The sequence below is a fragment of the Ochotona princeps genome, chromosome 12, assembly GCF_030435755.1.
Source record: "Ochotona princeps isolate mOchPri1 chromosome 12, mOchPri1.hap1, whole genome shotgun sequence".
Lineage (NCBI taxonomy): Eukaryota > Metazoa > Chordata > Mammalia > Lagomorpha > Ochotonidae > Ochotona > Ochotona princeps.
In genome coordinates, this window is record NC_080843.1 from 63,900,087 (window position 1) to 63,924,896 (window position 24,810).

Here is a 24,810-nt window from a genome sequence, read left to right on the forward strand (position 1 = left end):
CCACCTTTCTACCTTCAAATCTACAGGATTTTTCGATGCACGCATGAGATTACAGATAAAAATCATATCCTCTGGCACCGCGTTGACATGTGAAATGAACGTGCTGTCAAAAACCTCACTACGGTTACCACCCTTGCTAAGGAAAGCACAAACAGCACAGAGCAATTAGACAAAAGAACGACCAATATTCAAATCTATGAAGACTTGATAAATGTACCATAATAGATGGACAAAAAAAAAAAAAATACCCACGCATTGTCACATCAAGATGAGAACCAATTTCTGTCATTTCTACATTCTTAAAAATTTAATGCACCTGAATATTTAAAGACTTCTAATAACATACTTCATTATGATTATACAGGTTTATGGGTTAACGGGCTACCGCTGGGACAGTGCAGTTTAAAAAATAGCTATACAGAATTAGTATTTTCTGCTTATTATATGTAACTTAATTTTTACTGGTCTCTAAGTTGTTCATAAACATACTTATCTCCAGTTTCCCTATCATCTAATTATCAATCTATTTACACACTAAAAAAAGGAAACAAAAGTTTAGGAAAACAAGTGTTTACTTCTATTCTTCATTTCTCTTCAAAGTCAATACGTTTAGATGGAGCAGTAAAATCTGACACAAATAAAAAAGCATCAAATGCAGCTTTCTGGTTCAAACTCAACTACAGACTGACTTACCAAATCCCTGTGCAACACCCAGTTAGCATGCAGGTAATGAATGCCATCTAGGATCTGATATAACAGTGACTTCACCATTCCCCGAGGTAATTGAACTGGCTTCTTGTTTGCTTTTGAAGCTCTGTGAAACTTGATTATATGCTGAAAGAAAAAATACACATATCACTTGAAAAACAAAACAGGAAAGATAGTTCAAATATTTTTGTAACAGCAAAAGAAATATTCATGGATTAAAAGGATACTTGAAAACATAATCTTTCATATTCTGCTTGAGTAACTTATCTAGCTTTAAAACTTCCTGATAACTGAAGCTAAAACATCATTTCCTAATTACATGACACCATCTCAAAAAATAAATGCTCGAAACACAGATGTAGGAAGCACTGGTTTTATTTTTCTAAATACAATTAGAATTTACTGACTTCTGCAGTACAGCTGACTCATATTTGTTAAGGATTGTGAAGAACAGACTGTGGGGCTGACATCTGTGGCACAGTGCAGTAGGCTGCTGACTGACACACCAGCATGCCACATAGGCACTGGTCCAAGTCCAGGCCACTCCATTTCTGATTCAGCAGATGGTGCAACTATTTGGGCCCCAGCCATCCATGTAAAAGACCCAGCTGGAGCTCCTGGTTTCAGTCCTGCCTGGGGAGAGAGCCAGTGACAGAACAGCTCTCTGCATCTCCTTGTCTCTATTTATAACACTCAGTTCCAAATAAATAAACAAACAGAAGGAAGGGAGAGAGAAGAAGGGAGGTAGGGAGGGAGGGAGCGAGGGAGGGAGGGAAAAGGAAGGAAGAGAGGAAGGAAGATGCAGCTGAGCGGGAAAAACTGCCTTGAGCCACCCCATGTAAGCATCTGGATAGCTGTATATCCAGAAAACAAAATACAACTTTATAAATGAAAGTACTGCAAAAGTTATATTTAAAAAAAAAGTTTTACTCTCTGGACAGGCTTCTTCATCTTAATTAAAACACAGTCACACTGCAGCAAAGTTTCCAAGCTGCAGTCAGCTCCAGCTTACACACCACCATGCGCGACCCAGGCACTACACAGAGACCCTGAAGCAAAACTTGTAACGGGGTATCAGGCAGATTCTTGAAATCGACAGACATAATGAATATAGGAGTGAATTTTAGCATTGTAGGTTAGTAATTTTAGCTTTCAAGGGAAAAGTATATAATAAAGAATATCTAGTGAGAGGGTAAAGCCATTAGTCAGCACTGACATAGCACGAGCACCTATATTAACAGCAGCGTTACACCACCTTAATGCTTTTCCTTATGAGCAAACACACCCAAGAAGGCTGCAATCACCTACAATGGCTTGTCACTGGTCCTAAAATGCGATGTGACAATCAGATATGTTCTAAATATCATCTACTGGCTCTCCAAGTTTAGGAAACATGAGTTAAAACAGCATATCTTAAACAAATGAAAAGCCTGCCAGAGTAGTGAAGGAAAGAAAAAATATATGTAGGGGCAGTAAGAGAATTGATTCCATATACAATTCTTCAGTTAATACTTCTATCAACATATTACAAATGATTTTCATCAATATTTCTAAAATAAAAACTATGGTAAGGGAATTTCCTACCTTCATTTTCTTTATATGCCAAGGCTATAAAACATGGTATGCATACCATGACACCTCATTAACACCTCAGTGATTTTTTTAAAAATAACGTTTCATTGCTAACTGCTTTTGCTAGCCACTGCTGCCTCATTCCAGACAATCAACTCCAACACTTCTGTTTTAAGGAAAAGGAAGAAATGGATACTGCTTATGTTTTAGTAAATGAAATTTCGAAGTGAAACTGAACACCGAAGCCATATTTTGGCTTATACGAGTACTGATATGAGAAAACTAATTATGATAATGTACACACACTATAACATTGTATACAATCTATTGAAGTATACCTAAGGTAAAGTTAAGTATTACACATCAGTAACTATAAGTCATATAGGATACAATTCCATCTCCTATGTTTCACTATAGCTGATAATAAATGATTCTTTAAACATGTGAACTGTAAAATGTGTTCTTCAAGTTAGATTATATCATTTGGTTGCATATTAGCCTTCAGTATGTGTTTTATTTTAATTTAATATTGGTTACCCTAATTTAACAGAATTAATTAGGTAATTCAACTCTGACCTGATTATGTTTCTTTAAATATAACAGAATACTCAAAGACAGATGTAGAACCACCATCAACTCTGGATGACAGCTTGAAAAAACAAAAAATTCCAATATAATTCTAAATAAATTTTACTAAAAAATTATTTTAAAAGTTTCAATGAAACCAACTTAGTAATGAGAAACCTTATCTACAAATATTTACTGCATAAATATGAAAGTATATTAAAGCCAGATAAGCTGTAATATCTAGAATGTTAAAATTATGAAAATGAAGCTAACTTTGACATTAGTAAAATAATTTACTGTTTTCAGAAGTGAATTAAGCTTCCAAAATAGATGTAATAGCATTTGCTTCATTTTTATTTATTTTTTTTAAGACTTACTTATTTTTATTGGAAAGTCAGATTTACAGAAGAGAGACAGAGAAAAATCTTCCATCTGCTGGTTCACTCCCCAAGTGGCCGCAATGGCTGGAGCTGAGCCAAGCTGAAGCCAGGGGACGGGAACTTCTGGGTCTCCCATGTGGTTACAGGGTCCCACGGGTATGGGCCATCTGCCACCATTTTGCCAGGTCATAAGCAGGGAGCTGGGTGGGAAGTGGAAATAGTCAAGACTTGCAAGGTGGGATCCTGGCACTTGCAAAGTGAGGATTTAGCCAGTGAGCCATTGCCCAGCCTTGCTTTACTTTTATTTCAAGGTTTTTTATTTAAACTTACAAACCACAAATCAATAAAAATCTGAATTACTTTGAAGATTTTGACAAATGCCATGACAGACCTTACTAAGTACCAGAAAAACTATATCTCATAAAAATAAAGCAGCTGTTTAAAAAGTAGGGTAAAACTGTGTTTTAAACTGTAATCTATATTTAAAGATGGTTTTGAGGCCAGCCTTGTGTCACCACAGATTGGACTACCACCTGCAACACAGACAGCCCTCTTCAGGTTCAAGTTCAAGCTGCTCCATTTCTGATTTCAGCTCATGTACATGGGAAAGCAGTGGAAACTGGCCCCGCACCTGGGCCCTTGCCGCAAACATGAGAGATGTGGGTAGAGTGCTGGATTCCTGGCTTTGGCTGCTCAGGTCATTTGGACAGGCAGTTGGCAAGCTGAAGATCTGCCTCGCTCTCTCCATTGAAGCCTTTTAAAGGAATAAATTACCTTCCATTTTCTTTATCACTGATGAGCATGGGAGTTTTGAAAACATAGTTCAAAATTACTTGGGCTATATAATCACAAATGTTCACTGAACACACCAAAACGTCTATCCTCAAAGTACTATTTCAGATTTTTAGACATATAACTATTAAATGAAGTGAGTACTTTTATAGCTACGTAAGACTTTTTCAAATAACAAGTTTAAAAACAATCTGCTTAATAAAATTCAAAATACTAAGGCAGATGTTTCTATTTCATGTAGACAAATTATGATTCCTAGAATAAGTTTGTCAACTACTATGATTACCAAATTTTATACTAATAAACTATAATAACTTAATTTTGGAAAAGTCTTCAAAGAGTTAATTGGGTCCAAGTTTCTAACAAAACATTGCTATCCCAAGTCCAATAAAAACAGCTATAAATTCATTTTGTAGTAAACCTTGTACTCACAAAGAACTATCCCCTGCAAGAATATGTCCAATGTAAGTAAATACAATACTGAGTTACTACAGAGGAAAAAGAAATGTGGGCCCAGTGCAGTAGCCTAGTGCCTGAAGTCTTCACCTTGCACACACTGGAATCCCATATGGGTGCCGGTTCTAATCCCGGAGGCCCCATTTCCCATCCAGCTCCCTGCTTGTGGCCTGGGAAAACAGTCGAGGACGGCCCAAAGCCTTGGGACCCTGCACCCGTGTGGGAGACCTGGAAGAAGCCCCTGGCTTCGGATCAGTTCAGTTGCGGCCGTTGTGGCCACTTGGGGGGTAAATTATCAGGCGGAAGATCTTCCTCTCTGGCTCTCCTCCTCTCTGTATATCTGACTTTCCAATAAAAATAAGAGTAAAGTTTTTCAAAAAATAAGAAATGCATTGGATTAATATCAATTGTGATGACACTTAATAAGCAAAATCTTTTTTCTACATTTGTAGAGTATAATTAGATTACGACTTCAAATCGAAAAATCGTTCCCAAGAAAATTCCTATAAAAATGTTGGAAAAGTATTTGCATTTAACACATGAAGAAAACTGCAGCTTAAAGCTATTAAAAGATTTGCCTTATATCATGACAAATAACAAGACCATAAGGTCTCAGTCTAGCCTCCTAAGTATTACAGGTTCATTCTATGATAATGCCACATTCTCATTTTAATGAAATAGAATACGTTGCTCCTAAATATTTTGGAAAGTCAGATTTACAGAGAGGTGGAAAGACAGAAAATATCCTCTGTCAGCCGCTTCACTCCCCAAGTAGCCACAACAGCCGGAGATGAGCCAATTCGAAGCCAGGAGCTTCTTCCAGGTCCCCAGCAGGTACAGGGTCCCAAGGCTATGGACTGTCCGCCACTGCTTTCCCAGGCCACAGGTAGGGAGCTGGATGGGAAGTAGAGCAGCTGGGACATGAAATCGTGCCTATATGATATCCTGGGGCATGCAAAGTGAGGACGCTAACCACTAGGCTACCACACCAGACCCACGCCTAAATTTTATAGCAGAAATTATTACTTTTTATATTATCCAAGCATAGATGAAACATTGCTGAAGAATTATTTACACTTTGAAGGTTCTATTGCTTTCTTTAGTATCTGTTAAAAGACTGAGGATCAAAGAGTAACAATACAAAGCCAAATACTCGAGCCTTGGTAATGCATCAACCACATCCTACAACCTGGTTTTTATTTTAAATGTATGCTTCCATACCAGGATAAGCTCTAAGCAATACCTTACTGACGCTAGCAACTCGTGTCCACAGCAATCACTTACCCAGAGATCATGTTCGGCATAGTCAAACAGAAGCCATACTTTCCTATCAGCATGAGACAAAAACACCTTTTGAAGAGAGATGACATTCGGATGCTTTAACTCTCGAAGTAACTGCAAAACAATGGAAATCTATTAAACATTTTTTTCACAAAGATACTGGTTAGAAACTACACAATTTGTGATCCAAACGCAACAGAAACTCGGTGGTATGCAATCTTAAAATCAAATTGGCAGTCACACAATTTTGAGGAACACTGGTAATCCAGGCAACACATGATAGAGAAAAAAAATTATACAAAAAAAGATACTGAAAGGGTATAACTGAGAGAATGTATTTTGTTGTTTGGCTGGTGATTTTGTTTATTTTCTAACTGCAGTAAAATATACATAAGAATGACCTTTGTAACTATTCTTAACTATATAATTCAGTGGCATTTAACCACTGTGTCTCAACTTTTTATCATCCCAAATAGAAACTCTACACTCAAAATTAACCATATTTTCTCTTTCCTGAACCCTTGGTAACCTCAGTTCTTCTGTGAGTCTCTAAAAATGTGTCAGTTCTAAATATTCACATAACTGGAATCACACAATCCATGTCCTTCTTCATCTGGCTTATTTCACTCACGCTACTGTCTTCAAGGTCCAGCCAGGCTGCAGCCTGCATCAGAATTTTATCCCTGTCTCCGGACGAGCACATTCCATCATGCATACAGATGCTTATCAACTCGCTGTCACCTCCTGATTAACCCATGATATATGGAAAGCACAGAATGCACCTACCTATCATATACCCAAGTTGAGTCACAGAACACAGGGCAGGGCACCAGCTCACTCCCGCTGTGGCCTTGGAGCTAATAGCCAACTGGACTTATGGTTGCTGCCCAACATTTGAAGGGAGCTGACTACACATCACCCGCCAGGAACCAAATCCAGAACTCACCACGTACTGCTTTACTGAATGCATACATATTCCTATATTAAAACATCTTCCAGACTATCCATGATATGCAATGCAACAGAAATGCTACAGTTGTAATAGTTTAAATAATAATAAGGAAGAAAGTCTGTATGTGCTCAGTACAGGAACAATTTTTTCCTGAAACTTTTTCAATCCATGTAAGTATCCATAGGGGAAAACAGGAGATGGACTGGAAATGGAGCAGCAGGTGCATGAGCAAGCACTCACAAGGGGATGCTGGAGTCACTGGTGACAGCTCTATGCGTTACTCCAGCAGGTACCTCCCTCCCCCTACTCTGGGCTGCCTTCACAGGAACATTCTGAGTCAGCTCTCACTTTTACATACTGTGCTTCTGAGGATTCTATGTAAAAATATTTTGAAAACACAGGTTTAAGTACACTGACACCAGGTTTCCTATCAACGAAATCATGTCTTTTTCAATTCAACTGACAGCAAAAGTATTTTTGTAACTATTAAGATCACTACTTCTAATACATAATTCACCATCAACCTGATTTATTCCATTTATCACACGCCACATTTAATTTGAATGACTGCAGTACAAATAAACAATACATAAAACAATATCCTGCCAACAAATACCATTTATAGTAAGGAATAAAACCTCTAATATTATCAAAACTACACTGCTTTCTATTATTAAATTTTCACAGAAAAATAAATTATAAACATAAGTCTTAAGCATAGCGATAGTTGGAGTTAAGATCACTGTATAAGTAAAAAAAATTATTTCAAACTTATTGCCAGTTTTTTAAAACTATGCAAACTTATCTTCAGCTAAACTCTTGCGGAAGACAAATTTGAGATGCTCAGATTAAGGTGGCAATGAGTCTTAAAAAGCAAAACTGAAACTTAGTCTGTGTCCTCCCCTCCCAATTTAAGGAGGCCTATTAGAATTGATGATCCACACATGTATAGTTGTAATAAACAACAAAGCTAATGGGGTTCTAGCTCACAGGGAATTGTGGTGATACACAAGACAAACCACTTACATTAAAATAAGGTTAAAAATGTACAATGCTAGGGCCCGGCGGCGTGGCCTAGCGGCTAAAGTCCTCACCTTGAACATGACAGGATCCGATATAGGCGCCGGTTCTAATCCCGGCAGCTCCACTTCCCATCCAGCTCCCTGCTTGTAGCCTGGGAAAGCAGTCGAGGACAAGCCCAAAGCCTAGGGACCCTGCACCCACGTGGGAGACCCGGAAGAAGTTCCAGGTTCCTGGCTTCGGAATGGCGCAGCACCAGCTGTTGTGCTCACTTGGGGAGTGAATCATCGGATGGAAGATCTTCCTCTCTGTCTCTCCTCCTCTCTGTATATCTGACTTTGTAATAAAAATAAATAAATCTTTTAAAAATAAAAATAAATAAATCTTTTAAAAAATGCACAATGCTCTTTGATTTAAATTCTCATGCAATTCTGTCTTCGCTCTCATTCCCTTTTACAATGACTTGCTGAGCAGGAGCCATGTGTTGAACACTGTCAAAGAAATGTGTCACTGTGCTACTAAAGAATAAAATGGCGTGTGATCATAGGAGGACACATTATAAAGTGGGACACAGGACTTTCCTGAGAAGAATCGACAAATGCAAGGGCAGTCTCAAAACTACTAACAAAAACATCAGAATCCCTTTTTTCCATTTACTTTTTACTGTATGAATTCAAGTTTAAAACAAAAAAAACTCCAAACAATCCTTATATAGAATAAAGCTGTTGGTCTTACATCACCTAACTATGCTCCTGCTGAAGTGACAGAGTGATCTGGTCCTGGCATATGTTTAGACAAAGAGATTAATGGAACTGACAGTCTCAGAAATAGACCCACACATATTTTCTTTTGTTTTAACGGAGGTGTTATGGAATTCTATGGAATGTTTTCCTAAAATGTTATTACAACTATATATATATATATATATATATATATATATATATATTCCAATATATAATATGTGAATTTTAGGGAAGAAATGATTCAAATTCTGTATCATATCATCCACAAAAACTGGACTCTTTGTAGATGAAAAATAAAGAGCAGAGTTAAAATCATCCAGCTTTACAAGTTGTCAACACAAGGATGCTCTGGTAGCCAGTGTGAAGACTTCTTCAGCGAAGCGGCTGTCTGGTGCAGAGGGAAAGCTATCACTGGCAACAACCAACTGTCACCCTGGAGTGCCTGGGTCTGGGTCTGCCCCCTCTATCCCAGCTCCCCGCTGATGCCACCGCAGGAGGCAGCAGGTGCTGCTTCAAAGTATTTGGATCCCTGGCACCCACACAGAACAAATGGACTGAGCTGTAGGATCCTGACTGCAGCCGGGGCCTGGCCCAGCTCCAGCTGCTTCAAACGTCTCAGGAGTAACTACACAGTGGATCTCTATCCCTGCCACTCTCTCTCAAATAAAAATTTAAAAAAATGTTTAAATAAATAGGTAAAATGCTAACACCTAGAAGCCATGTTACATTAAAAAAAAATTTCTTCAGCTCAACACAGCAGCAAGAGCTAAAAATCAGTAAATTATAGTTAATCAAAATTTAATTTATGCTCATCTTAAGTTAAAAAAATCATAAGTATATTAAAGATACATTTCCATTTCTCTGTGTCTAACTGCATTTACAGTTACCAACATATATGTGATACATGATTCTTCCTCAACTAAATGAAACTGTTTTATAAAAAGTGTTTTATTAAAGATAATACAAAGAAAAGCACACATACCATAATGGCTTTTCACATAATAAACCCCCATATGCTCACTAACAGAAAGATCAACGCACACAATGCTCCCTAACTCCTTTCTGGTCACTCCCTGTCCCCACCAATGGTAATCACACCCTGACTCTGACACCAACCACTGCAGTGGATTGTAACTCCAAAACTGACAGAAATTATCACATGTTCTTTCTTATATGTCTGTAGAAATGCGTACACCAATTCTGCTGCAAATATAGTTATTCAAATATAGCTATTTGTCAAACTGTTAAGAATTACATACTAACATTGTTTTAATGATCTGTGACTATTTTAACATTTATTCTGTAAGTGAAGCTTAACACCTTTTCCTCTGATTATTGCTTATAGGCCTTGCCTACATTTCTAATGGACTATTGTCTTTTTACTTTTCAGCTTTTTAACTTTTTACTTAGTGAAGCATTAAGCTTTCACAATAATATAAATTAAATTCTGTATCAAGAAAAAAATAAGCCATAAATGTCATTACTAAAAATAAAGGGAAAACACCAATCCGGTTATCTGCTTATTATCTCAAAAGAATTAAAAAATTGACTAGTATATATACAAAAGATGTTTAAAAACCGACAATTAACATATAGGTATCTTGCCCCTACTTAAAAATGGGGAATCATAAGACTAAACAATGATTATTTTGGCAGAGAAAATTTTTTGAAAGAATGCTGCTTCCATGACATGCATTTTTAAAGACTTTATGCAGATTGCTTGCCTTGTTGACGTATGTCCTCCTTTTCATCTACACTTCCCCATCAGCAATACTTCTTACACATCCTCCCAAACCTGAACTGGTCTGTAGTTCTCCAACTTTACTACTCTACTCTCTGTTCTTATTGATCTATACATTAAGAGTGACTGCTGACTGAGGTTCATTGATACAGAATCTGATCAATAAGCACAACTGTTTAAATTGGGATTCCCAGGCTATGATGGAATACACCCTGAGTAAACAGAAGGACTACAAACCACAAAAGCAAAGAAAGCAATACATATCCTAGAATATTCTGAATAAAACCTGAAAAGACCTACACTTTTTTTTTTTTTAAAAGATTTATTTTATTTTTATTACAAAGTCAGATATACTGAGAGGAGGAGAGACAGAGAGGAAGTGGAGCTGCCGGGATTAGAACCAGTGGCCATATGGGATCAAGGCGAAGACCTTAGCCACTAGGCCACGCTGCCGAGCCCCCAAGACCTACACTTTTATAACAGTAAAAGTTGAAGTAAATCTTGAAGAAGTAAAACTCAGTTCAAATCCATGTCTAATTATTAACTTATTAACATAAAGAATCACTTCCCCTTGGAATCAAAATGAGACTTTCATTGCCACAGGAAAGCAATGCTTCCAAAAGAAAAAGCATTTATTTTGCATACTGAAATGTAAAGATACAATAAACATCAAATATAATCTCATTAAATCTGACAAATATTCACACTAATTCCACTCTTAAAACGGAAGCAATTTTATATGGACTGGCAACCTTTACTACATGCAAGTGGAAATAAAAATTGAGCCCACAACTATCAACAATACTGACGGTAAAAACATTTGTTTATGTAAACATTAACTTCACCATAAATCTAAATAAAAATTTTTGCTAGAACTACATGTCACCTTTTACTTAATCTTAGGAAACAAATATATTGCCCAGATTGCTGACATGAAAATGTTCACCAATATTCAATTAATGTAACAAACCAATACACAGACCTACAGAGCTGACATTTGCAAGTCAGCTGATAATGACAAGCAGCTTCACTTACCGCTATTTCTCTGCATGCTGACATAGAGATCCCAGTTCCTTCTATTTGTTTTAAAGCGTAGTCTTTATCATCCTTCCTGTGAAAACAAAGTTATATTAACATACAGACAAACCTAAATTTATGTCAAGTTCAAATTAAAAATAAGTCAAATACTTAATACACATTTGCCATCTTTCACATTTCATCAAAACTGTTGGGATAAGCTAGGTTAATTTTTATCATTTGATAAAAGAATCAAAAGGCTTGTCCAAGGCTCCACAGTTACTTGGAAAGACATATGCATATGTCTTTATACATATTTGTACAATACATACTGTACATACAATAATCCTAACTCCTAGTAATGGGTTCTTTATGTTCTAATATACATACACTTGTGTGTGTGTGTGTGTGTGTGTGTGTGAGTGAGTGAGAGAGAGAAAGACTGTGTTTGCAGGTACCCAACACACACACACAATTTGTTTATAAAACCTATCCAGGGCCCGGCGCCAGGGTCTAGTGGCTAAAATCCTCGCCTTGAATGCGCCGGGATCCCATAAGGACACTGGTTCTAACCCTGGCGGCCCCGCGTCCATCCAGCTCCCTACTTGTGGCCTGGGACAGCTGCTGAGGACAGCCCAAAGCCTTGGGACCCTGCACCCGCATGGGCGACCCGGAAGAGCTCCTGGCTCCTGGCTTTGGATTGGCTCAGCTCCAGCTGTTGCAGTCACTTGGGGAGTGAACCATCGGATGGAAGATCTTCCTCTCAGTCTCTCCTCCTCTCTGTATATCTAACTTTGTAATAAAAATAAAAAACTCTAAAAAAAAAATACATAACATCTAACTAAGGTTTGAATAAATGCTAAGAAACTTTTTTAGACACAGGACAGCTTTATTTCCCTGGATCAATGAGGTCTCTCCAGACCTTTTGTAGTTTAAAAATTCAAACAATTTAAAACACACGAATATTTTATATATTTTGGTATATATAAGAACATATATATACCAAAATGTTAAATAATACCTCCCAAACATATAGACAATGCTTATGTTAAAATATTTTTCTTAAATTAAAGCGTAGAAATACAAAAGCACATTTCCACCAGCAGAATGGCATCACCACATCCTGCGTCATCTCTGAAAAAAACCAACTGTACACTCATGAGAAAGGTAAATAATATCATACATTATTATTATAAAAATACTGTTAATCTTGTAAACTCTCTAACAGGATTTCAGGGATATCCAAGCAAGGTTGCAGGTAGATGAGCTGTGAGAAAATGACATATGTGAAGGAGAACGGACACAATATACAAGCGGAGATGAGGCTGAGGACAAGATTAGAACGCGGAACATGGAACTTTTTTTAAGAACAGCAAGAGTTGGGCCTGGCACAATAGTGTAGCGGTTAAGGTCCTCGCCTTGAACACACCAGGATCCCATACGGGAGCCAGTGCTAATCCCAGCAGCTCCACTTCTCATCCAGCTCCCTGCTTGTGGCCTGGGAGAGCAGTCAAGGATGGCCCAAAGCCATGAGACCCTGCACACACACGGGAGACCCTGAAGAAGTTCCTGGTTCCCGGCTTCGGAATGGTTTAGTTCCAGGCATTGCAGCCAATTGGGGAGTGAACCATCAGACAGAAGATCTTCCTCTCTGTCTCTCCTCTTCTCTGTATATCTGCCTTTCCAATAAAAACAAATAAATCTTACAAAAAAAAAAAAAAAACAGGAAGAATTCTTCAAAATTTTTTCAGTAAGAGGTTAGAAAGTGGAGAGACACAAGGTATACCCAATAGCACTTGGTCACTTACTACCAGGGCTAACACAGAAGAGCCTAAAATAATAATGTCTATCTTGGCCAGCAGACTATTGACATCACTATCAACTAAAATAAGAGACACATCAAGAAGAAATTGCTGGGGGAAGCAGAAATGGCTCTTCTGTGTAGGTTGAGTTTTTAGGAGCCATGAGACGTAAAGGTTGGTATGGTTCATGCCATGCTAAATAAACATGTCTGAAGCTCAAGAGAGCTGTAGGCAAATTGGCTGTAATCAGAATATACACAATAATCAACGCCATGAGAGTAGTCTCAATGAAAATAACACAAAGACTGTCACAAGAAAAAAACATCAAAAAAGGCAGAACAGTAAACTGTGCCAAGAGATGCAGAGAAATCTAATAACATAAGAACTTAAAAAATATTTAGTGAAATTAGAAATGCAGTTACCACTGGATAATGTACTAGGCAAAGATATGATATTAGCAGTGATATAACAGAAGGATTTATATTGCAAAAGGCAAAATGAATGGGATACAAATAGGTATGTAGGTAATTATCCAAAGGAAAGGAAACAGGGCAACTGTTAGAATAAACTATAGTTTAAAGATCTTTTTTTAGAAGATAGACGAGACTGGAAAATAATCAACAATTTAAGTTCATTTAAAACTCATATCCACTTCTTCCCTCCCTAACAGAAATACGAATGAAGTCTCTGGGCAGCAGCATCTCAGTTACTGGAGCCACCACGGCTGACAACCAGAGGCTGCACTGGCAAGAAGTTGGAACCAGAGGCTGAAGCTGGGACTGAACCAAGGCCTCAGGTGCAGGACACACGAGTCTCAACTTCCAGGCTAAATGCCTGCTCCCAGCACTTTATCATTTTAATTTTTATTTACTTATTTTCATTCATTTAAGAGGCGAACAGACAGAAACAGACTGATCTTTCATTCACTGTTTTATTCTCCTAATGCCTGCAGCACGTGGAGCCAGCATGAAGCTGGAAGCCCAGAACTCCATCTGAGTCTCCACACAGAGGGAGCAGCCCACACCCCTGAGCCATCAACTGCTGTCTCTGTCACCAGAGGAGGGAGCTGCATTCACAGCGAAGTGTCTAAAAGTGGCAACTTAACCCACAGCACCACAATGGCCACCTCAGTTGTATTTCCAACTATTACTAAGATTTGCATTGCTTTATCTCTTTTTAGATATATATATATTTTTAGTTTTATTAATTACATTGAATTATGTGACACATTTTTATAGGCACTGGGATTCCTCCCACCCTTCCCCAAATCCTTCCCCCACGGTGGATTCCTCCACCTTGTTGCATTACCATAGTTCAAGTTCAGTTGAGATTCTTTCATTGCAAGCATATACCAAACAGAGTCCAGCATCTTACTGTCCGGATAAGTTCAACAGCTTGTTGGGGAGACCATCTCTGGTCTGAAGGTAGAGCTGGCAGAGAATCATCCCAATCAATTAAAAGCCCCAACATAACATCAGCAACAGTTTACAACATTATGGTTAAATAGATATTTTTCAGATTTATTTATTTTCCCCCAGCTGTGGCAACAGCCTAGGTTGGACTGTACCTAAGCAAGTATTACACTGCTGGGGGAAAAACAAAAAAAAAACAAAACCAGCTAAAAGCTGGAAGGCATCCTGGACCTAGTCAATGCCAAATCTGTGCTAACCATTCCAGTGCCACCATAGTCGCCTGGCCTAATTTTTCTTTTTTCAGATATATGGGGAGGCGGGGGGTATGGGCCCTGTGGGGCCCAGGTTGTCTGGCCTCAGTCCTTTGGCCTGCCTGAGTGATGGGTGGTTGGTCTGTGGGTCCCAGGAGGAGGTTTGGCAGGACCCAAGTCGCATGCCCAGATCCTGGCTTGTGGGATCAATGAGCCCTGGGTGGAGGTTCCAGCAGGGACTGAGGTAGACAGCCTGGGGCACCAATGGTGCAGGCAAAGCCCACTGCCCCCTCCCCCAGCGGTGCACTTGCTGGGCTTGGTGTGTGGGTTTGCAGGAGGTCTCAGGGATGGCACAGGTGGGGGCATGCAGGGATATGAGGGCTCAAGTCCACGACTGATTGTCTGACTGTAGAGTGCATGCGTCAGAATGGGTGCTCCTCAATGGAAAAGACGAACAGTGGATGGCAAACCTGGATGCACACAGAAGATATGGGAGCCCATTGGAGCCTGCAGAGGACATCTGGTACCAAAGCAGAGGAAGGAGAGCAGGATAAATTGGACAACTACCCCAGCCAAGTATTGACAGCAAATATCTGGGCAAATGGAGACTATGGGATGGACTGTGTCAGCAAATGAACCTTGACAAGATTTCCTCATCCTTGGATGGGTGAGATGCACAGCATTTCAGAACTGTCAGAATCACTTAAGCAGACCCTCGGAGCACGCTCCAAATCAGAGACCCTGGGTTCATATCAGGTGGCCAGTCTCTATTCCTTGGTACTGGGGTGGTTGCAAGTCTGGCTGTGGCTTCTTCCCCCAGATACAGGAAAAAGGAAAATTTGGAAATCATGATCACACCCAATTTCTGCTAACCCTTGATCCTTCCCACCCTGATCAACTACTTAACATCAAGGATAAAAAAAATGTTTTAATTATTTATTTTTATTGGAAAGGCAGATTTACAGAGAGAAGGAAAGACAGAGAGAAAGATCTTTCATTTGCTGGCTCACTACCCAAGTGACTTCAATGGCTGGAGCTGAGCTGATCCAAAGCCAGGAGCCAGGAGCTTCATCCCAGTCTCCCACACAAGTACAGGATCCCAAGGCCGTAGTACAATCTTCATTGCTTTCCCAAGTCATAAGCAAGGATCTGGATGGGAACTGGAGCAGCTGGGCCACAAACCAGCACCCATATGGAACTCTGGCACATGCAAGGTAAGGAATTCATCACTGAGCCATTGCACCAGGCCCTTGAAATATATTTTACACATTTTCAAGAAAATGAGTCAGAATTACAATATTATTTCTCTGGAAAAAGATTTTTTTCATGGCAATGACCTTTACAAAATTATTTTATAATTTTGGGAATTTATATGGAAAAGGCCTTAAAAATGTCTATACTTAGTATTAAGTCTGAAAAACTTCTGAGGCTTAAAAAAGTTAAGGACAGGGCCCAGCATGATGGCCCAGCAACTAAAGTCCTTGCCTTGAAGGAGTCACGATCCCATATGGGTGCCAGTGCTAATCCCAGCAGCCCTGTTCCCATCCAGCTCCCTGCCTGTGGCCTGGGAAAGCAGTCAAGGACAGCCCAAAGCCTTGGGGCCCTGCACCCACGTGGGAGACCTGGAAGAGATTCCTGGCTCCTGGCTTCAGACTGGCTCAGCTCTGGCTGAGCTGATTCAGGAGTGAATCATCGGACAGAAGATCTTTCTGTCTCTCCTCCTCTCTGTATACCTGACTTTGCAACAAAAATAAATAAATCTTTTAAGAAAGGTTAAGGACATAAAATCAAAGTGAAATTTGGATCAGAACAAGTCTGTTACACTTTCATATTCAGCATATTGATTTAACCATATTGCTAACTGGGGAGTATGTCATATTCTATGATGCTTAAGTTGGCACATGAGTTTCCTAATGAACTAAAGACAAATTCTAGTCTGTAATCAGTCCTTGCTCTCCTACCCTAAGCAATTACATCTTCATTAAAGTAAATTATTGGAAATAAGTGCAATTGAGAGAATATCAAACAATTTGAAAAAAGATATTTCACTTTAAGGCGACATCCCCTTGAGAATCACAAAATGTAATTACAATCTTTGTATCATAGTAATTCGTGGTTGACATGGTACATGTATTTTTTTAACCCATCCATATATTTCTTTAATAAAAGGCACACAGGAAATGTAAATAATTTGCTCCTTAGTTTCACTAAGATCCAGTGGAAGCAGATTATCTGAGTGAATAACTGCCATATAGTGTTGTACATACTAGAAATACAGGAGACATAACGTGTCTTGAAGCATTGGAGCCAGACACAAAAAAGCTTTAGAAATTCTACTTAAACCCATTAAGACTTAGGAAGCTTTTCAGGAAGACAGTGAGGTGTTGCATAGAGAAAATCAACAGTTATGAGTGATATGCCAGACTTGGAAACCACACACACAGAACTACAGAAGCATGCAAATGCGTGCCGTGCTCAGAGAACAGCACACAGAGGCAGGCGACAGTTTAACACTATGAAAACATGCCACCACGGGCTACTGTGACAGCCCTGAACTTCTGCCCAGGACACGGTACAAGGTCCACATAGCTAGAAACAGACATGATTAGGCTTTATTTTGCATGTTCTTTGTATAGCCCAAATAACTTGAAATATAAATCCTATTAGTTTGAATTTCTAAATTTTGGACATTGGTTCCTTTCTAACGATGAGAGCTGTAAAATTCCTACATGTACATCTAATGCCAGGATACAGTGTGTATACAATTTTTCTAAAATAAGCATCCAAACCAGTGGCTGATAGTTAAGCCCCCTTCTTTTAGGTGCAATCCAGTGCACTCTAGTTGGTGGGAAATTACATTCAACTACTAAGCAAAGCTTTAAATAAGTAAACTAGTAGACAGAACAGTCTATGATGTCATACTTGGGCAAGTTTCTGTTTATAGAAAATCTACACTTGATGACCTAGGCACTAAGCTTAGAAGTAGACGATAAACTGTTTAATAATCAGAATTTGTCAGTGTACATTCAGGTGTAATCTCCAGAGTACTAAATATCTAAAAGTCATTTCTGTTTCATATAATAGTATATGTAATGAAAAGCCTTTAGTATAACAACAGAAGAGGCTCTCTACATAATCACCTGATCAATGAAATTCTAACAGCTTTTTAAGCTTAACCTTGTCACAATAACATGTTCTGCTCTTTGGAAGATTCTGCTCAATAGTATAACTGTATTCAAAAGATTATTAGTATCGCTTCTCGGCCTTTTGGCTAAGATCAAGTATAAAAGATTATTAGCACTACTGATTCTAGATTGGAGGGAATTTCTTGGAAGTTTGGGTGGAGTTTCTGGAGCTTAGCACTGGGTGAAAAAGACAGGTTAAAGAAATTCAAAATTATCCCAATTTCAGAGGTCAAACTCCAAAAAAGTTACAAAACAAAATTTTTATTTGTATTACCTCATGAAATTCAAGTCAAATTTATTAGCTTTCATGTTACATTTTTTAAACTGCTTAGACAAACAGCCATGCAGATTTTTTTTCTTGGAAGGCTGAAAGAAAATCTAGGTCTTTTCCCACCTATTCATTTATAAAGTTGTGATTAGAGATAATCAGACTATGGGGATTTCCCATCAAACCATTTATCAATCTTTCTTACATCATCTTCCCAAACTGTCATTTTTAAATTAATTTTACTAAGAATAAAATTATACTCACTGCATCTATGCTTCAAGAACTGTATTTTAATATTGGCCACATACAATCACTCCATCCTCTAACATTCATGATAGAAGAAACAGATGGCATTAAGCCTAAACAGACTAGGACACACAGAAGTGAAGGAATGAAAAAAAAAAAAAAATAGGCCCCAGTGGATGGAACCCAGTAAGTCTGAACAACAGCGCAAGTATCTGGATCCACCAGCCATGTGGCTGTGACTGAGGGAGCCCATGCCCAACCAGGCTTCCTGCTGGGGATCCTAGCTCTCCACCCACTGCTGCTAGGCAGGGGGAAAGTCCTGGGTTTGTCCAAGCCCAAGGTCTGAGAATTTCCTCTGTCCATAGTGACCACGTGGGGACGGATCTCAGACAGCTCGAGGCATGCTCAGGACCACGGCTCTGCTCACTACTGCCATGTTGGCAGGCGGAGTTCAAGTAAGTCTGAGCAGCAGCACAGGTGTCTGGATCCTCCAATCATGTGGCTATGGCTGGGGGAACCCATGCCGATCCAGGCACCCTGCTGGGGATCATAGTTCCCTATCCACTGCTGCTAGGTGGGGGGCAGGGGGACGATCGTGGGTTTGTGGGCCCATCGGCGAGCTCTGGAGTCTTGGGGGTGTGAAATTACTGTCTAGGGACATCCATGGATAAGGCCACTGTATGTGTAGATGAGGAATGAATCCTGAGGGACACCCAACGACAGGGCCACTGTACTTGCAGGTAAGCAAGGGGATTGAGATTTGGTGGTTTGGACAGGAGAGACCTGAAGATCTTTAAGGGTCAGACTGATATACAAGCCCACACAGGAGCCCTGGGTTGGCCCTGTTAACATGGAACATGGCTGACCATCACATGCCAGTGCATATGCAAGCTATGGCTGGGGGCCTGTCTGGCAGGGCTAGATACCTGTACCTGACTGTGAGTGTCAAATCAGGGGATAGGTCACATCAGACTGGACCATGACACCAACCAGCATGCAAGAGAACCAGATCCAGGGATGGATTCTGTGGGGGATATGTGGGCCCAACCCTATGAAACTACAAGTCCACAGGTTAGCTTGAAAGTTGGGATGGTGATGGGCTGAACTAGACGTGATCATGGAACTCATCAACACTCACTGGTACTGGGGCTAGGGAAGGTCCAGGCTGTAAGACTTGCATGGGTACCCTAAAATAGAGAGTGGGGCGGGCCAGGCCACACCAGTTCATACAAAGCAGGGCCAGGCTTTGCCAGGTAAGGGACAAGCACCTGCTGGCATGCAAGATATCTAGATCTGGGAGTATCCCGAGCTGAGCTAGGGAACCTGGGAAACTTCCCTAGTGGGTCACAGCTCTCACTGATGAGCATGTGGTCCACGCCTAGGCGGGACAGGGTAGTTCCATCCCTCAGCAAGTATGTGAGTTGGTTTTGGAAGGGGGCAGACTGGGCAGAGCTGAGCAAACTATAGTCCACTGACAAGTACATAAACTAGGATGGAGCACAGGTCATGCCAGATTAGGCTGCCATACCTGCTGGTGTACTTGAGCCAGGGATGAGAGCAAACTGGGCAGGGAGAGGTTCCAGCATCTGCCAGTGAATTAGGACTGGAGGCTGGCTGGGCCAGACCAGGCTGCAGCATCTGAAGGCAAAGGGCAAGACAGGGGAGGGGCTATGCTAAATGGGGTCAGAGCAACCACTGGTACACACGAAATCTGTGGCTGAAATCAGGAGGCCTGCTTGGGGAGCTTGATGCCCTGGTTGGGTTGTGGGTCCGACTGGAGTGCGTGGAGGCCAGAGCAGGGGCTGCGATCTGGTCTGGACATGGATATAGTCTCCCTTGGCATGGGTGTGGACTGGGTCTGGGGTATGCCAGACTGGGCTAGACTCCAGCACCCACTGGTAATTGTGAGAACCAGGGTGGATGTAGGATGGGCTGGAGTAGGTCTCTGCCCTTGCTGCCCCTGCTGAGCCATGTGTGAGCTGTGTCTCGGTTTGGACCAGGCTTGGCTGGGCTGTAATACCCAACAGTAAAACTGGAGTGGGTGAGGGCCAGTCAGGAAAGGCTACTATTCCTGCCAAGACAGGAGGTGGACTAAGTAGGGTTGGCCCACGGATCCACTGGTGTATGCGAAACCTGGCATTGGGACAGGTTCTGATGGAGGAGTTGGACAACTCCTCTGTCAGGACACAGTCCCTGCAGGTGAGTGCAAGAACCAAGACAGGAAGCAGCCTAGACCAGGTCAGGTTACCCATGGGCTTACCTTTGGCTCAGGTCTGGGGTGAACCAGGCCAGGCTAATTCGTATCACTTGCTGGCAAATCTGAGAGCCAGAATGGTGTGTGTGTCATGCCAGATCAGACCACAACACCAGCCAGTTCATATTAGGGCCAAGACTGGGGGCGGGCTGGCTGGGGTGGGCCAGGCCACAGCACCCACTGGCAAATGCCAAGGTAAGGCTGGCCATGCCAGATTGGGCCGCAGTGCCCAACCAGCACACTTGAGACCAGGCGGAGGAGGGGAGAACCCAGTATGGGAGCTACAGGAAGCTCCCCTGTGGGGCCACTATTCCCACTGTTGAGCGTGAGAGCTGGGATTGGGAGCAGACCAGGCCAGGCCAGGCAGGGCTACAACACTGGCCCCCGCACTCTCCCGTGGGATCCCCAACCCAGAAATGGTGTACTCTCACAGCTCCCCAACTGAGCCTATTCCCACCCCTAAATTACACAGGTGCCAGTGGTTGCTCTGACCCAGTTAGTTTAGTCCCTCATCTGTCTCAGCCTTTGCCTTTGATGCTGTGGCCTAGTATCCCTGGCTCATGCAGACCAGTTGGTGTAAGAGCCTAGTTCACCATGACCTGTGCTCCATCCTGATTTCTGTTCTTCTTGTGAGTGGAGGTTTGCTTGGTCCTGCCCAGTCCACCCCCTTGCAGTTGCAGCTCGGCCCAACCCACACCCTGTTTTAGGATGCACATTCCGGTGCTACTGCCTTGACCTGCCCAGACTGTTGTCGGCTCCTTTACCCGTAAGTGATGGCAGGTTCCATGGTCAAACCTAGCTCAGCCCATCACCACCCCAACTCGCAAGCTAACCAGTGGGACTTGTATTTCCCACAGGGTTTGGCCCACACTTCCCCCACAGAATCTACCCCCAGACCTGGTTCTCTTCCGTGCTGGTTAGTGTCTTGACCCTGCCAAGTGTGACCCATCCACTGTTCCACCACTCAGTTAGGTACTGGTACCTAGCCCTGCCAGACAGACCCTCATCCATAGTTTTTGTATGGACTGGTGTGTGGCAGCCAGTGATGCTCTACACTAACAGCCCATCTCAGAATTCCCATTTGGGCTGGTCAATCAGTCTGGCCCAAATAGATCTTATGGACCCTCCCCTCCAAACCACCAGGTCTCAGTCCCCACACTTGCCAGAAAGTTCCACGATCCCATCGCTGGGAATCACCCTGAATTCATCCCTCACCTACACTCACACTGGCCTTATCCATGGATGTCCCTAGGCAGCAATTACAGATCCTAAAAACCTGAGAGCTCACTGCTAAGCAGCCAGCAGGCACAGCCTCATGCCAAACAGGTGCACTGGCCACCCAAAGCCTAGGACTTGGTCACCGCCTGCCGGCAGTGACTTTTACCTGAGTCCCCATCATTGGGTCCGACCTGGCTGGGGCACCCCCCCACAGCCAGCACACTGCAGACAGCTGCTTTTGCCCAGCCCCACTGTCAAACATTGCCCAAATTCTTCCAGCTGCAAGAAATAGCGGCAGGGTGGAGCCAGGGCCTTAATCCAGTTCCCAAGTTTGCCTCGTGGTGTACTTACCCTAAGGGAAGAGATCTCTGCGGCCTGGAGAAAGCCTGGTAGGCAACACATGATGCCTCAACTACTTGTATCCCTGTCACCCTGATGGGGCAGCCAAACTCAGGCCTGGCATAAGCTGCTGCAGGCACCTGAGGAGTCAGCCTACAGACTGAAGACCTCTGTCTTATCATCTTTCAAATAAACAACTGTCTAAAAATTTATTCAATTGACATGGACAGAAAAGGTCAGTTCTGAGAAGTTAATCATGATACAAATTAAGAATAGTTTTATGATTACAAAGTGGGTACAATATAGACTACTTCAGTGCCCATTTTCCCACATTACATATCACTGGAATTCAATACCAGCCTAGGGATGCTTCAGATAACTGCTGTTTTCAATTCCATCACCATAAATTATTGCACAACAAAAACACACATGCCTATATCACAGCTACATCAATACCAACTGTTTTTACATGTTAATTTTGAATTAACAGTCATCTAAATATAAAACAGAACCATACACAACTACAAACACACCAGCTACTGCATACTACTACACCAATTCCTTAAAACATTATTCACGGCTATAGTTAGCTTGTCTGCTAATGTTTGAATTACTTTAGTAACTGTATTAGTAAGTTGCACTACCTAATTGTATTTCCTAGAACAGACTTAATTTCAAAGAATAAATAAGCCTCTAACATTGATTTCATTTCAAATAACAAAGAGATATTACACATTATGAAAGAACACTACATAGCGTATAGTCTATCTAAGGAGTTAAATCCCTTACTCTGGAAAGACTGCAAACTGTTCAAATCTTTCTAAAGCATGTCAGTATAGAATATTCCAGACCTTAATGACTACAGCAGGCAACAAGTTACCATCTTCTTATTATGTGATCACTAAGAGTTAACCAAATCCTCAATGAAAAACCACTACCCTGGGAACCTAAACATAAACAGACTTTTTGTAATTTAAAATGAACATTCTGAACCTACCCAATCATCATAAAGATTCACAAAGAAGAGAACTGAACAAGCCCAACAAGTTCACGGTGTTCTGACTTAATTCAGGTAGATCAGAGATTAAAAGCTTATTGCAGTTTCTTGCTCTGCAGTGGCAGAGTCAACAAAAAGCCACTGTAACCAAACTACACATGACACATTTTTGCACTGCCTATAAGCTAAGAATGTTTTTAAAACATATTTTTAAAGGACTGTTTAAAAAATTTAAAAAAAAAAAGGCTACTATTTAATACCTGGTATCCCTGCTACTCTTCCACTCCCTAAAGAAGAAAACCAATGTTACTGAATTATGCAGTACAACCAAATTCCTCTATAAAATTCAGATTCAATCTTGCTTGTTGATAGGTCACATTTTAAAGACCAAACAAGAAAATATGACTAGCACAGATGTCAACTAACCCTCAGAAGGAGATGCCTTGCCAGAGGCAAAACATGCCCAAGCTACTGAAGTCGACACATTCACCAGACCATAGTCTCAACTGGTTACTAGATTACGCAGTTAGTAAATTTAAACTGAGACTAGATCCACTTCTACGGTAGTCTATCGTTTTTAGATGTTTTGAAAACAATGATGGTTCTTGACATCAGCATTAATGCTTCTTATGTTAATAAACTTCCTAAAAAGAACATGCACAGTAATGAGAACATTTTGGCTCTCTGGCTCATTATTGTGGCATACTGGCATTTTCTGGGAAGATTCTAACCTTCAAACAGTTAAAGAATCAAACCTTTAAGGAGGTTCTAGAAGGTTTGTAGAGAAGCCAGGAATTAGTAATACAATCAGAAAAGTACTGGTAGAAATCTGGGTGTAAATGGAATTAGCTCAATCAACCTCTTGCGTTCTCAGAATAGTTCCTTTGTGGCAACAGAGGTTCTTAAGTGGAAAAAAAAAAACCTTTCTGCATGAAATTACAGACCCTGAAAGAAATCAGTGGGTGAATTCTATCAATATTAATGGTAAAATTTGACCAAAATTGCTAAGGGTGTGCCAGTCTATGTCTTATCTCTCACCTCCATAAAGCCTTGACTACGACAGTACAGGCAGAGTGCACACTAACCCCACACCTCAGTCCTCAGTCTGAGCACCGCTGAGCGGCTTCCACACACCTACTTCCTGCTGTAGGCGCGACACATCCCAGCCACCCTTACTAATTCTTGGGTTCCATTTCAGCTTTTCCCTGTTGGAAATCCATAGCTCTAACAGCAGCAACAACAAAATTACTTGACTTTCTGTTTATAACTTGAGGAATTCATGTATCTCCCTGACACATAAGTTTTTCTAAAGCTGATTTTCAATAAAGATTTTTGCAAAACCCTTCTACTTATTTAGAAACTTCACTGTCATTATGAAATTACAATCTTTTGTTTTTCAAGTTGTTTGTTTTTTTTATTTAATTTGAAAGGCAGGGGTAGAGAGAGAAGGACCAAGAGATAGAGGGAGAAATCTTCCATCTACTGGTATACTCCACAAATGTCAATAATGGCTGGAGCTGGAACAATCTGGAGCCAGGAGCCAGGAGTCCCATCTGGGTCTTCCAAGGAGTTGGGCCATCCACCACGGCTTTCTCAAGACCATAAAAGT

At 41.0% G+C, this 24,810-nt stretch overlaps 1 protein-coding gene across 6 annotated transcripts in view; it reads right to left on the minus strand.

Annotated features, from left to right (window-relative positions):
• Positions 1-24,810, minus strand: part of CDK8 (cyclin dependent kinase 8) — a 99,285-nt gene that overhangs the window by 43,443 nt on the left and 31,032 nt on the right. For 5 of the 6 annotated variants that reach the window (XM_058670948.1, XM_058670947.1, XM_058670946.1 and 2 more), the window contains exons 2-4: positions 11,248-11,323; positions 5,760-5,870; positions 694-834 (exon numbers count right to left, since the gene is read on the minus strand). In XM_058670948.1, coding sequence (XP_058526931.1) covers positions 694-834; positions 5,760-5,870; positions 11,248-11,323 — 328 coding nt within the window. Of the gene's footprint in view, positions 1-693; positions 835-5,759; positions 5,871-11,247; positions 11,324-24,810 lie in introns of those variants that run through there. The other variant, XM_058670949.1, reaches the window with a different exon arrangement.